Raw genomic sequence first — 13,827 nt, forward strand, 5'->3', positions numbered from 1 at the left:
AGAGTAGCTTTTGGAAGATGAATATTTATTTTGACAAAAGGAAAGAAAGAAAGAAAGAAAATCTTAAAATTGCTGATTTTTCTTGATTAGTAAGCATTTTGTAGAGTCCAAGAACAGCACCAAGATAGCAACAAGCTCCTAGCCCCAAAACCAGGCACAAATCAAGGAGGGACTTTGTCTTCATCATGTTCCAATTTAGTCAGAACCACTGAGGCAGGGGGCAACTCAGAAAAAATCACTAGCAAGATAACTTTAAGAATGTCATCTAATATTCAAATTACAACCTTACCTAACTCGTAGTTATATGTTTAATTAGATAATTAGATAGCGATAATCAGCGATTAGAGGCATAGTTTTAGAGGGTTTGTGAAGTTGATAGGACATCTAAATCCTTCACAGCGCCATTTTACCTTACTTAATAATGTCTCTTGCTTCTTACATTTTCTGCTAATCCACGCCACGCTAGCCCCTTATGTCGTTCCTTTGAAATCTTAACAAACCAAAAACCACACAACACTACACCTCAGATCTCTCATGTGGGTCTTGGTTCAATCTTGATGCTTGTCTCGAAAGTCTCAATCATTTTTGTTTCTTAAGCAGCCATAGATCTGGGGCAAGGCAAGGCAAGGGTACCTACCCAATATGCCCAAGATGCTTTGTAGCCCCCCACAAACAACAACACTATTTAATTTATTAAAATAATAGTAATTAGTAAGTTGCTCCTAGTAACTTTGACAAATCTTAGGTGTCAGCCTTTAAGTGACACATTGAGGTGATTGTTTTGTCCCTGTGGTAATTCTCGTTGGTAATGTTTTGGTTAGAATTATGCAAGTTCGAAAAATATCTATAAGAAGGAAAGTACAAAAAATAGTGCTATTTTTAGCTACATTATTTTACCAGCTTTGTGTTAGCATTGGGTTTTTTAGGATGCTCTTTTACTCTATGCTTTTGTCAGTCCTTGGGTTCTGAGTCTTTTTGGGGTTCAGTATTTAGTAGTGCCATTGTCTAAAATCAGCATCTCTCTGGGTCCTTCTCCTTTTCCCATCTTCAACTTCAACCTCCGCTTAAATTCGAATTCTTTCTGCTCGATCCGTGGTTTTTCCCGGTTAAATTTTCCACCTTTCGTCTCTCACCAAGGTATGCATGGTAAAAAGTTTCTCTTTTTAATTTACTTTCCAATCGGGTTCCGCTCCCACCCTCTTTTTTTTTTTTTTTTTTTTCTTTCTAATGTTCTCAGAATGGGGGAGAATGTTGGATTTCGTGGTTCCATTTGGTGAAAGTAGTGTTTCAGTTCAGATGGAGGGAGTCTTGTCTGATTGAAAAATGTGCTTGACTCACAACTTTTTTTCTGAAAATTTTTTTAGGAAACAAAGCGTTGTCTGATGTTTTAATTTGGAGATCTGGCGTTTTTGTTCCATGGTTTTGGGTCATTTTTGACTAACTTGAAGTTGGAAATTATGAGTCATTTCTCAGTTCTAGGTCCTTTGTGCCTCTTACTTCAGAGCTTTTTGATTTTGGTTTAATAATTACTAATTACGCGAATACGAAGATAGCCTTCATAATTATGTTGCTGGATCTCTTTCAACCCAAAATTTTAGTGGTTCGCTGCTACTGTGAAGTGCTTTAGAATAGATTGATGCATTATCAATTTGGATTTCTCTCCCATCTCTCTGGTTCCAAAATGTATGCTGGCTTCGCCCTTTTAGCTCTGCATGTTTGCTCTCTCGAACAAATTGTTTATCTCATCTATGATATTATAATTAATATCTATGTAGTAGTGCCTTAATTCTGGATCAGTGGGTCCTAAATTGCTTGAGGTTTTGATTTTTTTATTTTATTCTTAATGACTGAGCTGCTTTTAAAGTTTTGGTCAATGGAGCATGAATCATAGCAGTATGATTGCTTAAGTTTGTGCCAAAGAAAAGGATACTTTTGAATGTGGATTCCTTCCGTTATTTTTGCATTCAGGTATTGCGTTGGTGGCCATCTTAACAAACAATTAACACTGTGTGGGAGCTGGGAATGAAAACGGGACCTTCGACTTATGCAGTAATGCATATAAGGTGTGATTAATTTTCCGAACAATGTCGAGGGTCACTAGGTGGAAGATTGAGAAAACGAAAGTAAAGGTGGTTTTCCGGCTCCAATTTCATGCTACACATGTAAGTATCCCATCTATATAACTTATTTTTTCATTCTTTGGTTTGGTAATTTCAAATTTCACCAGAAAGCTTGTTTTAGGTCGTTAAGGGAGAATAATCACTGAAACTTAGAGAACTTCAATTTTTCCTTCCCACTCATAAAAGAATGGAGAACTCCAATTTGTCTCTGAAAGATGATCTGAGTCCACAGAACATTTGGTCTGAGTTGCCAATGAAACCTACAGTTCTCAGAATTTGTTCAAAGTTCAGTTGAATTAGTTTGCATTATCTTATGCTCTGATGTCTGTCAATATGATGGTTGACAATCTCATTAGTCATACTAATTTCTGTCTTGCATTCAAGTGTTTGAGTGAGTGTTTATAATTGTTCATATGTCTTGTGATTCTATCATCTCAATCAGTTTTAAGTTAAACATACCAATATGATATTGCTTTATCAGTCCAACGTTCCAACCAATTGATAAGCTTCTTTTTCTTTGGTACATTATCTTATTTTAATTTTTATTCTCTCCATAATGGTAATTAGTTTATGACAATCATATATATCTAGTAGCTAGTATTGGCAACCTTGAAACAGTCAGTGTCATCCTATTTCTATCCCAGTCTAACCCTTCGTCTTTGGTCCATACTTCAATGGAGGACTGGGAACTGTGTAACCAAACTATTTCTTATCCTTCAGTCACATGATGTTTTTGCCTTTGGTTGTATTGTAAAACCAAAAATGAATTTTTTTTATCTTCTGATAGAATCTCCATGTGTGGCAATTTGGAACATGATCAGAGCACCAAATTCATTGGCAATTGGTTGTTTTATAAAAAGCGTGTTGCAGAGCAGATACTAATTATTTGAATCATGTAGCTCTACCTTGGTTGCTAAAATTTATTTACCAGCTTCTCAAGATTCCCACAAGTAAAATAATGCTATATCAAGGTCAAAGAATGAAAGAATATGCTATTTTTCACATAGCTATAACTATTATTAACGTTTGTTTATTATCTGATGCAGCTATATACACAATCCACCACGATCTACTTCTCATCTATTATTTAGAGAAACATTTTTGTCTTAGAAATAATTGTGCAGCTTTAGTAACTGAGAATCCATCTGTAATTTGAATTTGTTTTATGAGATTAGTGATTGGTTGATGCATTTTGAAAATCAAATTCAAATATTTTGTATTTATTGAGTAGCAGTTTATTGGCAAGTCATATCTGATTTAGAGGAACACAATCTGTTTTTATTATAATAAGCTATGAATAAAACTTCGTGGTGTCATTCAAACACACCAATTCATCATATCAATTAGTGATATTGTTAAAATAGAGTATACTAGTGGAAGTAATCCTTACCTCTCAAACTAATCTTTGGGGTTAGTTAGGCCCAAACTCTTATTCCAATAACAAAAAAATGGCTGCTGATGTCTTATTGGTTAAGAAGTAATAATATAGAGTTTCACACACTTAAATATTTTCAAGGAAAAAAAAGAGAGATAGATGAATACGTAGCCTTTTAATGTATACAGTGATTTATTTTCACTGGCCCCAGCCCTAAACCTAAATGGAAGTTTTCAAGTGTCATATATCAAGTATTAACCAAAATAAATGGTCCTCATTATCATATATATGTTATGTGATGGCTCAACTGTCAATGTTTGATACTGGTTCTAAACTTATATTGGGTTAAGGATTGTTCACAGACATAATTAAAACTAAAATGATCTTCTATCTTTTTGTGAAGAAACAGATACTTGTAGGTTTATGCCTTTGTTGAAGAAGAATTATAATTCTTGATCATGTTTTTTTTTGCTCAGCATTCTTGATCATGTTTATCTGACCTCTGTGCTGATTAGGTTTAACTTCTTAATCTTACTGAAAAGTTAATTGAACTCTAGAAAGGATTTGAGGTCCCTTATTGCAAGTGTCAATTTCTATATCAAATCAGCTTTCTTGAACTTATTTATATTGGTTGTTTCAAATTATTTCTATCTATCCGGACTATTTGGCATTTTCAAATTCCATTTTGGCAATGTAATACGAAAGAAGCTACTTCAAATTCTTTAACTAGTAAAGTTACATGGCTCTTAATATATTCAGCAATGTTGGGTGATAACATTTTGAAGAGAATATATATCTAGGAAGTTTACATGGTTAGTTGAAATTTATATTTGGAAGAGTCTGTATTGAAACAGCTTTTCTTGAGACAGAATTATTGTTATTGATGTTGATTCCATTGCTTTAGATCTGTTTTTTTTGCAATTACTAAGGACAAGTTATGTTTCTGTTTGGTCTAGATCCCACAATCTGGATGGGATAAGCTATTTATCTCTTTCATCCCTGCCGACTCTGGGAAGGCTACATCAAAGACCACCAAAGCAAATGTGAGAAATGGAACCTGCAAGTGGGCAGATCCAATCTACGAAACTACAAGACTCCTCCAAGACATTAAAAGTAGACAATATGAAGAGAAGTTTTATAAATTTGTTGTGGGGATGGTAATTTTCTTTCATGACTTTTAATTGAATGCAATTTATTATGCCATCATAGCACTTACAGAAGTGTCATGTGTGAATGGTAGGCACCCAATGAAGCAAAATTAATCATATTAACCTCCATTATATCACTCACATTATTGGTGCATATTTTATGAGCATATTTTTGTTTGTTTTTCTGATTGATGATTTGATGAGATTTCGATTGCGATCTCTAATAGTGTGATAGAATAGATACTTTTGAATCATTCTTTTTAATGTATTAACTTTCTTATTCAAAATAATTTGATTCTGATTTCGAGTGCATGATAATGTTGTCAATAAAATCTAATTATCACTATGACTCATTTTAAAAACAAAACAACATCATGGCATTTGTAAAATTTGAGTTTCACTATTTTTATGGTAAGCTATTTTCTCCATTGTTTTTTCGCACCATTAGAAATACCAAAATATTTTCTAGTGTTTTCTAATGAGATAGATGCTTGTGCTCATTCATCTTGTTAGAAAAGTTTGAACTTACTAACTTTTTTTTGGGTCTAACCACTTTAGGGTTCATCGCGATCTAGCATTCTTGGCGAGGCCAACATTAATCTAGCTGATTTTGTTGATGCCTTGAAGCCAACAGCTGTTGCTTTGCCTCTTAATGGAACTGAACCTGGAGTCACGCTACATGTAAGGATCCCTGTCTTCAAATTTCACTTATGTAACTGTCTCTTGTTGATTAATTCATTGGTTATGCACTTACATGGTTTTTTGGCAGTACAATCTTGGTGTATGGCTGTGTGCATTCTATATACCTATCAATGACATAATACTACTCTTCATATTTTTTGTTTTCAAGTTCTTCAGTTGCTAGAGACATCATTGCTTTCACATTTAATGTTTTATTTCTCTTCTTGTTTGAAGCCAGGTCACAGTGCAGCTTCTCACTTCCAAAACTGGCTTCAGGTAACATGAGTGAGTTATGACATTTAAGGACGTGCTTCTTCTAAAAACAATAAATTTATTTGGTGTTATTATTACTTTCAGAGAATTTGAGCAGCAGAGGGAACTCAGAGAGAGGGGCCTACAGACAACCTCTGACCAAGGTACTCATGAGGAATCTGCTGATAGCAAAGAGTCATCTCCCGACCAGAATATGAATAATCATATAAATAAGGTTCCCTACCTTCTCTCCTATACTGGCATTACTCGTATATACCTTCTCTCTTCTACTTGGTTGGAAGGGTCAAGGCCTGGGACATTCTTTAAAAATAAAAATAAAAATTCCTGACAAAATAAACACTTACATGTACATAGTTCTTTTTTAATCTTAATGAAAAATATTTAAGCAATTATGTGTTAATAGTGAGGAAACCTGACCATTTTTTAAAGATGTATCATCTAGTATCAATATGGGGAGAAACATGTTTGTAGGCTTGATTCCCTTCCTAAAATTAAGCATTTTTTTTCATTTGCTTGACACATCCCCCTTCTTTATTTCATGAAATTAGGTTAATTCAAGAGTGAAATTGAAAAGAGAATCTAAAGATGTCCCCCATATTTCTTCACTTGAAGGAGAGTCTGGGGTAAATGAAGAGTATGCTGATTCAGCTGTTGGCTTTGATGGTTCTTCTAGTACTTCTGAAAGCATATATACTGAGAAGCATGATATCTCTAGTACACATGAAGTGGACAGTCTTAAAAGCACAGTCTCTGGTGATTTAGGTGGACTATCCCTCAGTCAAAGTCCTCAGCCAGACAAAGGGGAGGCACCTGATAATCAGTTTCCAGCACAGGGTAGTGATCGGGTTCATGGTTGGAGCATAGACTATTCAGCTGCCAATAGTTTGGCTGCTGCTTCTGAAGATAGGAGCAGTAGTAGACTTTTGGGAAATTTGGAAGCAGTTGAGTCATCTATTCTTGATCTAAAATTGAATGTAAGTTCTTTGCAAACTCATGCTGATGAAATAGGTGTTGAAACACATAAGTTTTCTGATCAACTTGCAACTGAAATTTCATCTGGAGAAGAGTTAGCAAAGGAGGTTGCAGTACTAAAATCTGAATGTTCGAAGTTTAGAGATGAGTTTGAGCAGCTTAAAAATTCTAAATTGAGCTTACCATTCCCTCACAAAGATCCTACTGCTACAGATCAGGATAAATTATTTCAAAATTTGCAGCACAAATGGGTTAAGGGGCTTTTGCTTATGGAAGATAAGTTAAGAGATATTCAGAAGGTGTCTCTGGGATTTCCTGAAAGAGATTTCCGGTTCCTTAACTTGGAGTTAGAAGCACTGGTTGAAATTTTACAGAACCTCAAACAAGAATCTGGAGAGCCAATTTCTGGGGCCAAAGTTGTCAATGAAAGGGAGAACAAGAAAATGGATTTGCATAAAAGTGAACAATTTTTAACAGATATTGGGTCTGATGCAGGTTTATTTCAACCTGAAAGCATGGCTCATTATCTTTCCATACCTGGCCTTGTGTCTCACGAGTTTGATTCTGTTGATCCTACCCTTGCCATGAAAGAGAAAATTTTTGAACTTCTGAGAGAGATAGACGAGTCCAAAACCGAAAGGGAAAGCCTTGTACGCAAAATGGATCAGATGGAATGCTACTATGAAGCTCTTATTCAGGAACTTGAGCAGAATCAAAGGCAGATGATGGCTGAGTTGCAGAACCTTAGGAATGAACATTCTACTTGTCTGTACACAATTTCTGCTGGTAAGACCGAGATGGAGAGAATGCACCAGAATATGAATGAGCAGATGATGAAATTTTCTGAAGACAAGCGCATTTTGGAAACTCTGAACAGTGAGTTTGAAAGAAGGGCTATTTCTGCTGAAGCAGCCCTTAAAAGGGCCAGATTGAATTATTCTATTGCTGTTGGTCAATTGCAAAAAGATCTTGAACTGCTTTCTTGCCAAGTTCTTTCTATGCATGAGACAAATGAGAATCTCATAAAGCAGACCCTTTCTGATTCTTCACTTCCAAACACCGATGATAACCCAGAACAAGTGGTGTATCCTAAAATTTCAGAAGGTCATACTTCCAATCGATTGCTGTGTCAAAATCACAGTTCTTCCTTACAAAGACAACATTTGGGTGAAGACATTTTACTTAACGATTTGAAAAGATCACTTCAGGTGCAAGAGGGGTTATACGTACAAGTTGAAGAAGAAATGAGCCAAATGCATTTTGCAAATATGTACTCTGATGTGTTTTCTAAGGCTCTGCAAGAAACATTGTTTGAAGCAAGTATTGACATTCAACTCATGAAAGAGAAAATTTCTCAACTCTCTCAACAGCTGGCGCTTACACATGAATCCAATGAGTTATTGGTCTTGAGGTTGCAGAATGCTATGAATGATATCCTTTCACTAAATGAGTACAAGGAGATTTGCACAGCAAAGAGCAATGATATTGCTCTCCAAAACCAAATTTTAGAGTCAAATTTAAAAAATCTTGCTCATGAAAAAAGTCTTCTTATTGATAAAGTTAATGAGATGGAAGTTCTTCTGACAGAGTATAGAAGTTACGAGGGAAAGTATGTGGCATGCAGTACAGAAAACTCAGAGTTGAAGGGTTTATTGAAAAAAGAGAGCCTAGAAAATAATCATCTTCATGATGAAATGTCCATTTTGCAGGAAGAGTTAAAGTCTGTGAGAACTAAAATTGATGAGCAAGTTTCGATGAAGAATAATCTACAGAGTAATGTCACCTTTTTGTCTGATAAGTTGCAGAAATTGCTGGCTTCGTATGAAGAAAGTCACAGTGAACTTTCTCTTTGTAGTAGATCTGCTTATTTGGATTCAAAATGTGAAGACTTTGAGGGTCTGTTATTGCGAATAGAAGAGCTGCAACAGAGTGCATTTCAAAGAATCCTACTACTCACTGAAGAGAAGGAGATTTTAGTGCATGATAAACAAAAAACTTTAGTATCTTTAAATTCCGCTGAATCAAATGCTCTAGTCATGAAACAGAAGTTTGAGCATGATTTGCAAGAGATGTTACATAAGATAACTGTGTCGGGTGCTCTGTTGCAGAAACTTCAGTTAGATTTTGAGGTGATCATTGACAGGACTAGTGCTGGTTTTGAAGCTGAAGAATTATACTCTCAGCATCACAAAGAATTTTTGTCTGGTCTTGATCATTTGGAAGCTGAACTGCAACAACTTAATTCCAGAAATCAGGACCTTGCACAGGAAATAATAAAGCTAGATACTACATCTAGTGAACTTGAAATGTGTAAACTGACCATAGCAAAAATTGAAGAGGAAAAGAAAGATTTGGAGTCATCTTTACAGGAAAAAACTGAAGAATCTGCCAAGATTTCATCTGAGCTTGATTTTTTGAGAAAGAACTTGAATTCTTTGCATAGTGAGTTGCATGCACAGAAAACTGTCAGAGAAAAGTTGGAGAAAACAATTTCCAATTTTTCCACTGAATTGAATGAGAAGCAAAGCCAGCTTCAGGGAAAGAGAGATTTGGAGTTGTCTTTACAGGAGAAAACAGAAGAATCAGCCATGATATCATCTGAGCTTGATATTTTGAAGGTGGACTTACATTCTCTGCATAATGAGTTGCATGCTGAGAAAACTGTCCGACAAAAGTTGGAGAAAACACTTTCAGATCTTACCACAGAATTAAATGAGAAGCAGACTCAGCTGCAGGGAAAGAAAGATTTGGAGTCATCTTTACAGGATAAAACAGAAGAATCTGCCAAAATCTCATCTGAGCTAAATTTTTTGGAGAAGAACATGCATTCTCTGCATAATGATTTGCATGCTGAGAAAACTGTCAGAGAAATTTTGGAGAAAGCAGTTTCAGATCTTACCACAGAATTGAATGAGAAGCAATGCCAGCTACAGGATTCTGATCTGAACAGAAAAGAACTTGTCCATCTCAAGCAAATGGTGTCCGACTTAGAATTTGAAAATTCAAGAATCTCAGATCTTCTACAGAAATCTGAGAAATATCTTAAAGATGCTTTAAAAGAATGTTCTTCTATTAGTTTTCTGGAAACTCTGTTATCTGAAATGAATGAATTTTGCGTAGCTACAGATATTGTCATGACTTTTACTGGAGCTCAGTTTAATGATCATTTGGAAGAGCTGGCTGAGAAGCTTCATTTCACTTGCAGGCAACTTGATCTGCTTCACAAGAAGAATTTTGATGTAGAATCTGAATTAAATCGCTGTCTTTGCAGAGAATTGACATGCATTGAAGAAAATACAAGATTGTTGACTAGTCTTGACTTCCTGAAGTCCGAGTTAGAGGTCTTGACTGCTCAGAATAGAGAACTAATTGATCAAAACAGTGCAATTATGTCAGAGGTTAAGGATCACAAGAATAGGACAGAAGAGGTCAGTTATACGTATGTGCATGAAAGAGAGAATGTCGTTGAGGTTGCAAGGCTGGAGCAATTGCTGGAAAGTTGTCGTAGAGATGCTGAAGAACTCTTTTTGTCTAAGGAAGAAGCTGAACTCAAGTGCATAGTTCTCCAGGACAAATTGCATGAACTGGAAACTGCATTCACTTCATTAAAACAATCAGATGATGAACTGATAAGGCTGCAGAACCAATGTAATGAGCTTACCAAGAGGCTTGCTGAACAGGTTTTGAAGACAGAGGAGTTTAAGAATTTGTCTATTCATCTGAAGGAACTGAAAGACAAAGCTGAGGCCGAGTGTCTTAATGCTCATGATAGAAGAGGACATGAAGGACCGCCAGTTGCTATGCAGGAGTCCTTGAGAATTGCATTTATCAAGGAACAATATGAATCGAAGTTGCAAGAACTAAGACAACAGTTGTCTTTGTCAAAAAAGCACAGCGAGGAAATGCTGTGGAAACTACAGGATGCAATTGATGAAACGGAGAATAGAAAAAAGTCTGAAGCTTCTCAAATAAAAATTAACGAAGAGCTGGGATTGAAGATCTTGGATTTGGAGGCTGAGTTACAGGCTGTACTTTCTGATAAACGTAATCTGTTAAATGCTTATGACCTGCTAAAGGCTGAAAAAGAGTGTTCCGCAATAAGCCTTGAATGTTGTAAGCAAGAAAAGCAAGAGCTTGAAGCTTCTCTTGTAAAATGCAATTTGGAGAAATCCAAAATTGAAGTAGAACTTACCTTGGCAAAGGAATTGGTGGAGACTTCGAGATCTCATGCAAATTCTCTAGACAAGGGCAATGGTACATTATCTTCTTCATTGAATCCTCAACAAATTTATAATCATGAGACACAGAGTGCAAGTTTGCTCATCAACATGCAACCCGAGGTAACTGATTTATTTATTTATTTTTATTAAACTTCTTTAGTTACCAATTCGTAAAAGAAGAAATCACCTTGTTAATAGGATGAATTTACATGTATGGAATAAAAAGATTATGCACAGTATAGAAAGGAAACTTTGGAACTGATATCCTTTATTTTTTTTGTTTTCTTTTCTTTCCCTCATCTTTGTTTCCTATATTTACTTTTGAGCTTAATCGAAGTCTTTAATTTTGAAGAAAAGATTATTTACTCTCACTTAATGCAATAATCCAATATTTGCTTTCTTTCCATGAGTGGTACGCCTTAACAATATATTTGTATAATTTTAGGATCCTGTTGCATTTAGTGTTATGAATGGAGGACAAACTCTTGAAAGTGAAAAGGACTTGCAACAAGAAGTAATGAAGCATGCGGCATCAACCGAAAGTTTGAAATCTAGCATTGACCACTTGAGTAAAGAGGTAATTTTTAAAGTGCACAAACAAGTTAGGGTCATTACATGTCCTTTTTTCATCTATTCCAGCTCCCATTACTCTTTAGACTAAAAGTAGTACTTTCCTTGCCTAATATCTTGCACGAATATAGATAGCTTTTGTATATTCCTGGTCTTTGGGTTGCCACTTGTCACATTTTTAGTCCTGTGGGAACTCTAAGATCTGTCTTCTGATTGCAGCTGGAAAAGATGAAAAATGAGAATATGCTCCCTTCAGTAGATGGTCATAGTCATGATGACCCAAGTTTCCCAGGTCTGCAAAGAGAACTGATTCAGCTACATGAGGTAAAAGATTCTTGTTGCATTAACTGCTTTGAAGAATTCCTCTGTCTAGATGTTAACTTTGTACCTTGCTCAGGCCAATCAAGAATTAGGAAACATATTCCCTGTATTCGATAAATTATCAGTCAGCGGTAATGCATTAGAAAGGGTGCTTGCTTTAGAGATTGAGCTTGCTGAAGCATTGCGGACCAAGAAATCAAACATCCAATTTCAGAGGTACTCTCTCATTTGCAACAGTAATGAGATTTGGTAATTAAACTTGCAGTGTTGGAGGAACTTCCCGTTAAGATTCCATCTCTTGCTTCACTTGATTAAAATGTGATGACTAGTAAAAACTTTTGCCACACTATTGAACTCAGTAACAGTAAATTGTCTTGGTTGTTTACTTCTGCTTGAGTTTACACATGTTCAATTATTATATATCTATTGTATGATTTATTTATTTTTCTTCAGAAGCTGGTGTTGCCAGACATAAATCCAACTTTTAAACAAATAATCTGACCATTTTACCTAAAGCTATTTCATTTGGGCTGTTTTCTTTTTTGTCTGTGAGGTAGCTATTTATTGTGTAGAAGCACTGGAAAAGTTTGTAATTGGTCCTTAAACTTAAAACTTATCAAACGATTTTCTATTTGGTATCAGCATTGAGACATTTCTCTCCTATGTTTCAGTTCTTTCTTGAAACAACATGGTGATGAGGAAGCAGTATTCCGAAGCTTCAGGGATATCAATGAGCTAATTAAAGATATGTTAGAACTAAAGACAAGACATTCTGCTGTGGAGACAGAACTGAAAGAGATGCATGACCGTTACTCTCAATTAAGTCTTCAATTTGCAGAGGTTGAAGGTGAGAGACAAAAACTCATGATGAGTATAAAGAATACTCGAGCATCTAAGAAGGCTTCAAGTTAATTCATCAACCCAGTTCGGGGACCATTGCTTGTAGCCACAGTGAGGAAGCATTTTTTACCCCTTGCACCGGCTAATAATAATTCATGCTCAAGATATTCGTGGCCTCACCATATCTTCCCTTCTGTTAATTATATATAGATAGATTATGCTATATAAGTGGCCCCATCAGCCATAGCAAGAGGTTATATTTTTGAAGGGTTGGTCTGGTGTTACATCATTTCTGAAGTTAAGCAGCAGATAATACTTTGTGTAAATAAAATAATTTGCTTTAAGAATCGAAGTATATATCCCTGTAACATCTTTTACCAAAGCCTGAATGCTGCAATTGTTTTTCTGTACAGGAACAAGATTATTTCTATTTAAAACAATTTTGTGAAAACTTATTTTTTTTCCAGCTGAACTAGATGTGTTTGTAATTAAAAATTGATTAAACCAAATATTGATTGTTTGGTTAATTAAAAAGCTATTTAACTAGTTTAAGCAATAGTTCTCCAACATCACATCTAGAACAATAAAAATATATACTGTACACAAAATATGGTGGAGTATATGACTCTCATGTACACAATATACGGTTTTTGGTGCAATTCATATCCCTTATTACGCATTTGGAAAAGTAAGTTGTGTGAGAGGCACACGACTTTTATTTTGAAGATGGTTAAAAGAGAAGTTGTGCCTTCCTTCCACGACTTTAGTGTAAATGTTGTGTGCACTTGACTTGACGACTTTGATTAAGTTGATTTTTTTGGTTTAATTAATGTTGTGTATGCTAACACGATTTCAATGTAAACTAATATTAATATAATTGAAGTTGTTTGACACAATTTTATTTTGACCACCCTTATAATAAAAATTGTGTTTATGTAAAGTTGAGTGATATTGGTATGATTTGATCAATTTTGCGAAATTCTATAATAACAAATGTGAATTGCACTATGTCCAAAAAAATTTCACAATATATTATATGAACATATTAATTAAGAATGCTGGTTAATTATATTTGTTTTTCGTATGTAGATTTGTTTGGCTAGTCTGGTGTTTCTGTTGGTGTGTTGTTTGTGATTCACTCTAATCCTGTTTCAAACTTTATTCAGTTCAGAATGTGTAATGCTTCAAGTCAGGTAATTGAGTTTTGGGGAGCAATTTGGATTGGAGTCGTGAGCGAAATTTGGAATCATAAGAACAATGTCATTTTTAATAGGGGAAAGGCCGATGTGTCAAAAGTATTTGCTATG

The 13,827-nt window shown here is 35.2% G+C and overlaps 1 protein-coding gene across 3 annotated transcripts; it reads left to right on the forward strand.

The window, feature by feature from the left end:
• LOC137820158 (sporulation-specific protein) lies at positions 1-12,971 on the forward strand. Of its 3 annotated transcripts, none has more exons than XM_068624024.2 (11): positions 1-1,137; positions 1,969-2,162; positions 4,452-4,652; positions 5,202-5,324; positions 5,559-5,600; positions 5,682-5,811; positions 6,146-10,909; positions 11,235-11,366; positions 11,579-11,683; positions 11,757-11,896; positions 12,352-12,971. In XM_068624024.2, the coding sequence occupies exons 4-11, from the start codon at positions 5,296-5,298 to the stop codon at positions 12,590-12,592; spliced, it is 5,583 nt and encodes a 1,860-aa protein (XP_068480125.1). In that variant the 5' UTR covers positions 1-1,137; positions 1,969-2,162; positions 4,452-4,652; positions 5,202-5,295; the 3' UTR covers positions 12,593-12,971. The 3 variants fall into 3 exon arrangements, with proteins under 3 accessions (XP_068480125.1, XP_068480122.1, XP_068480123.1); XM_068624021.2 differs by having other exon boundaries at positions 790-1,137; positions 5,563-5,600; XM_068624022.2 differs by having other exon boundaries at positions 916-1,146; positions 5,563-5,600.
• The last annotated feature ends 856 nt before the right edge of the window (positions 12,972-13,827 follow it).

Source organism: Phaseolus vulgaris, chromosome 9, assembly GCF_051622355.1.
Source record: "Phaseolus vulgaris cultivar YP4 chromosome 9, ASM5162235v1, whole genome shotgun sequence".
Classification (NCBI taxonomy): domain Eukaryota; kingdom Viridiplantae; phylum Streptophyta; class Magnoliopsida; order Fabales; family Fabaceae; genus Phaseolus; species Phaseolus vulgaris.

Coding starts and splice junctions, on each gene's coding strand:
- LOC137820158 (XM_068624021.2), top strand. CDS start 2,085: ATGTCGAGGGTCACTAGGTGGAAGATTGAGAAAACGAAAGTAAAGGTG. Junction 10,910..11,234: donor TCATCAACATGCAACCCGAG/GTAACTGATTTA, acceptor GTATAATTTTAG/GATCCTGTTGCATTTAGTGT. Junction 11,684..11,756: donor AACTGATTCAGCTACATGAG/GTAAAAGATTCT, acceptor TACCTTGCTCAG/GCCAATCAAGAATTAGGAAA.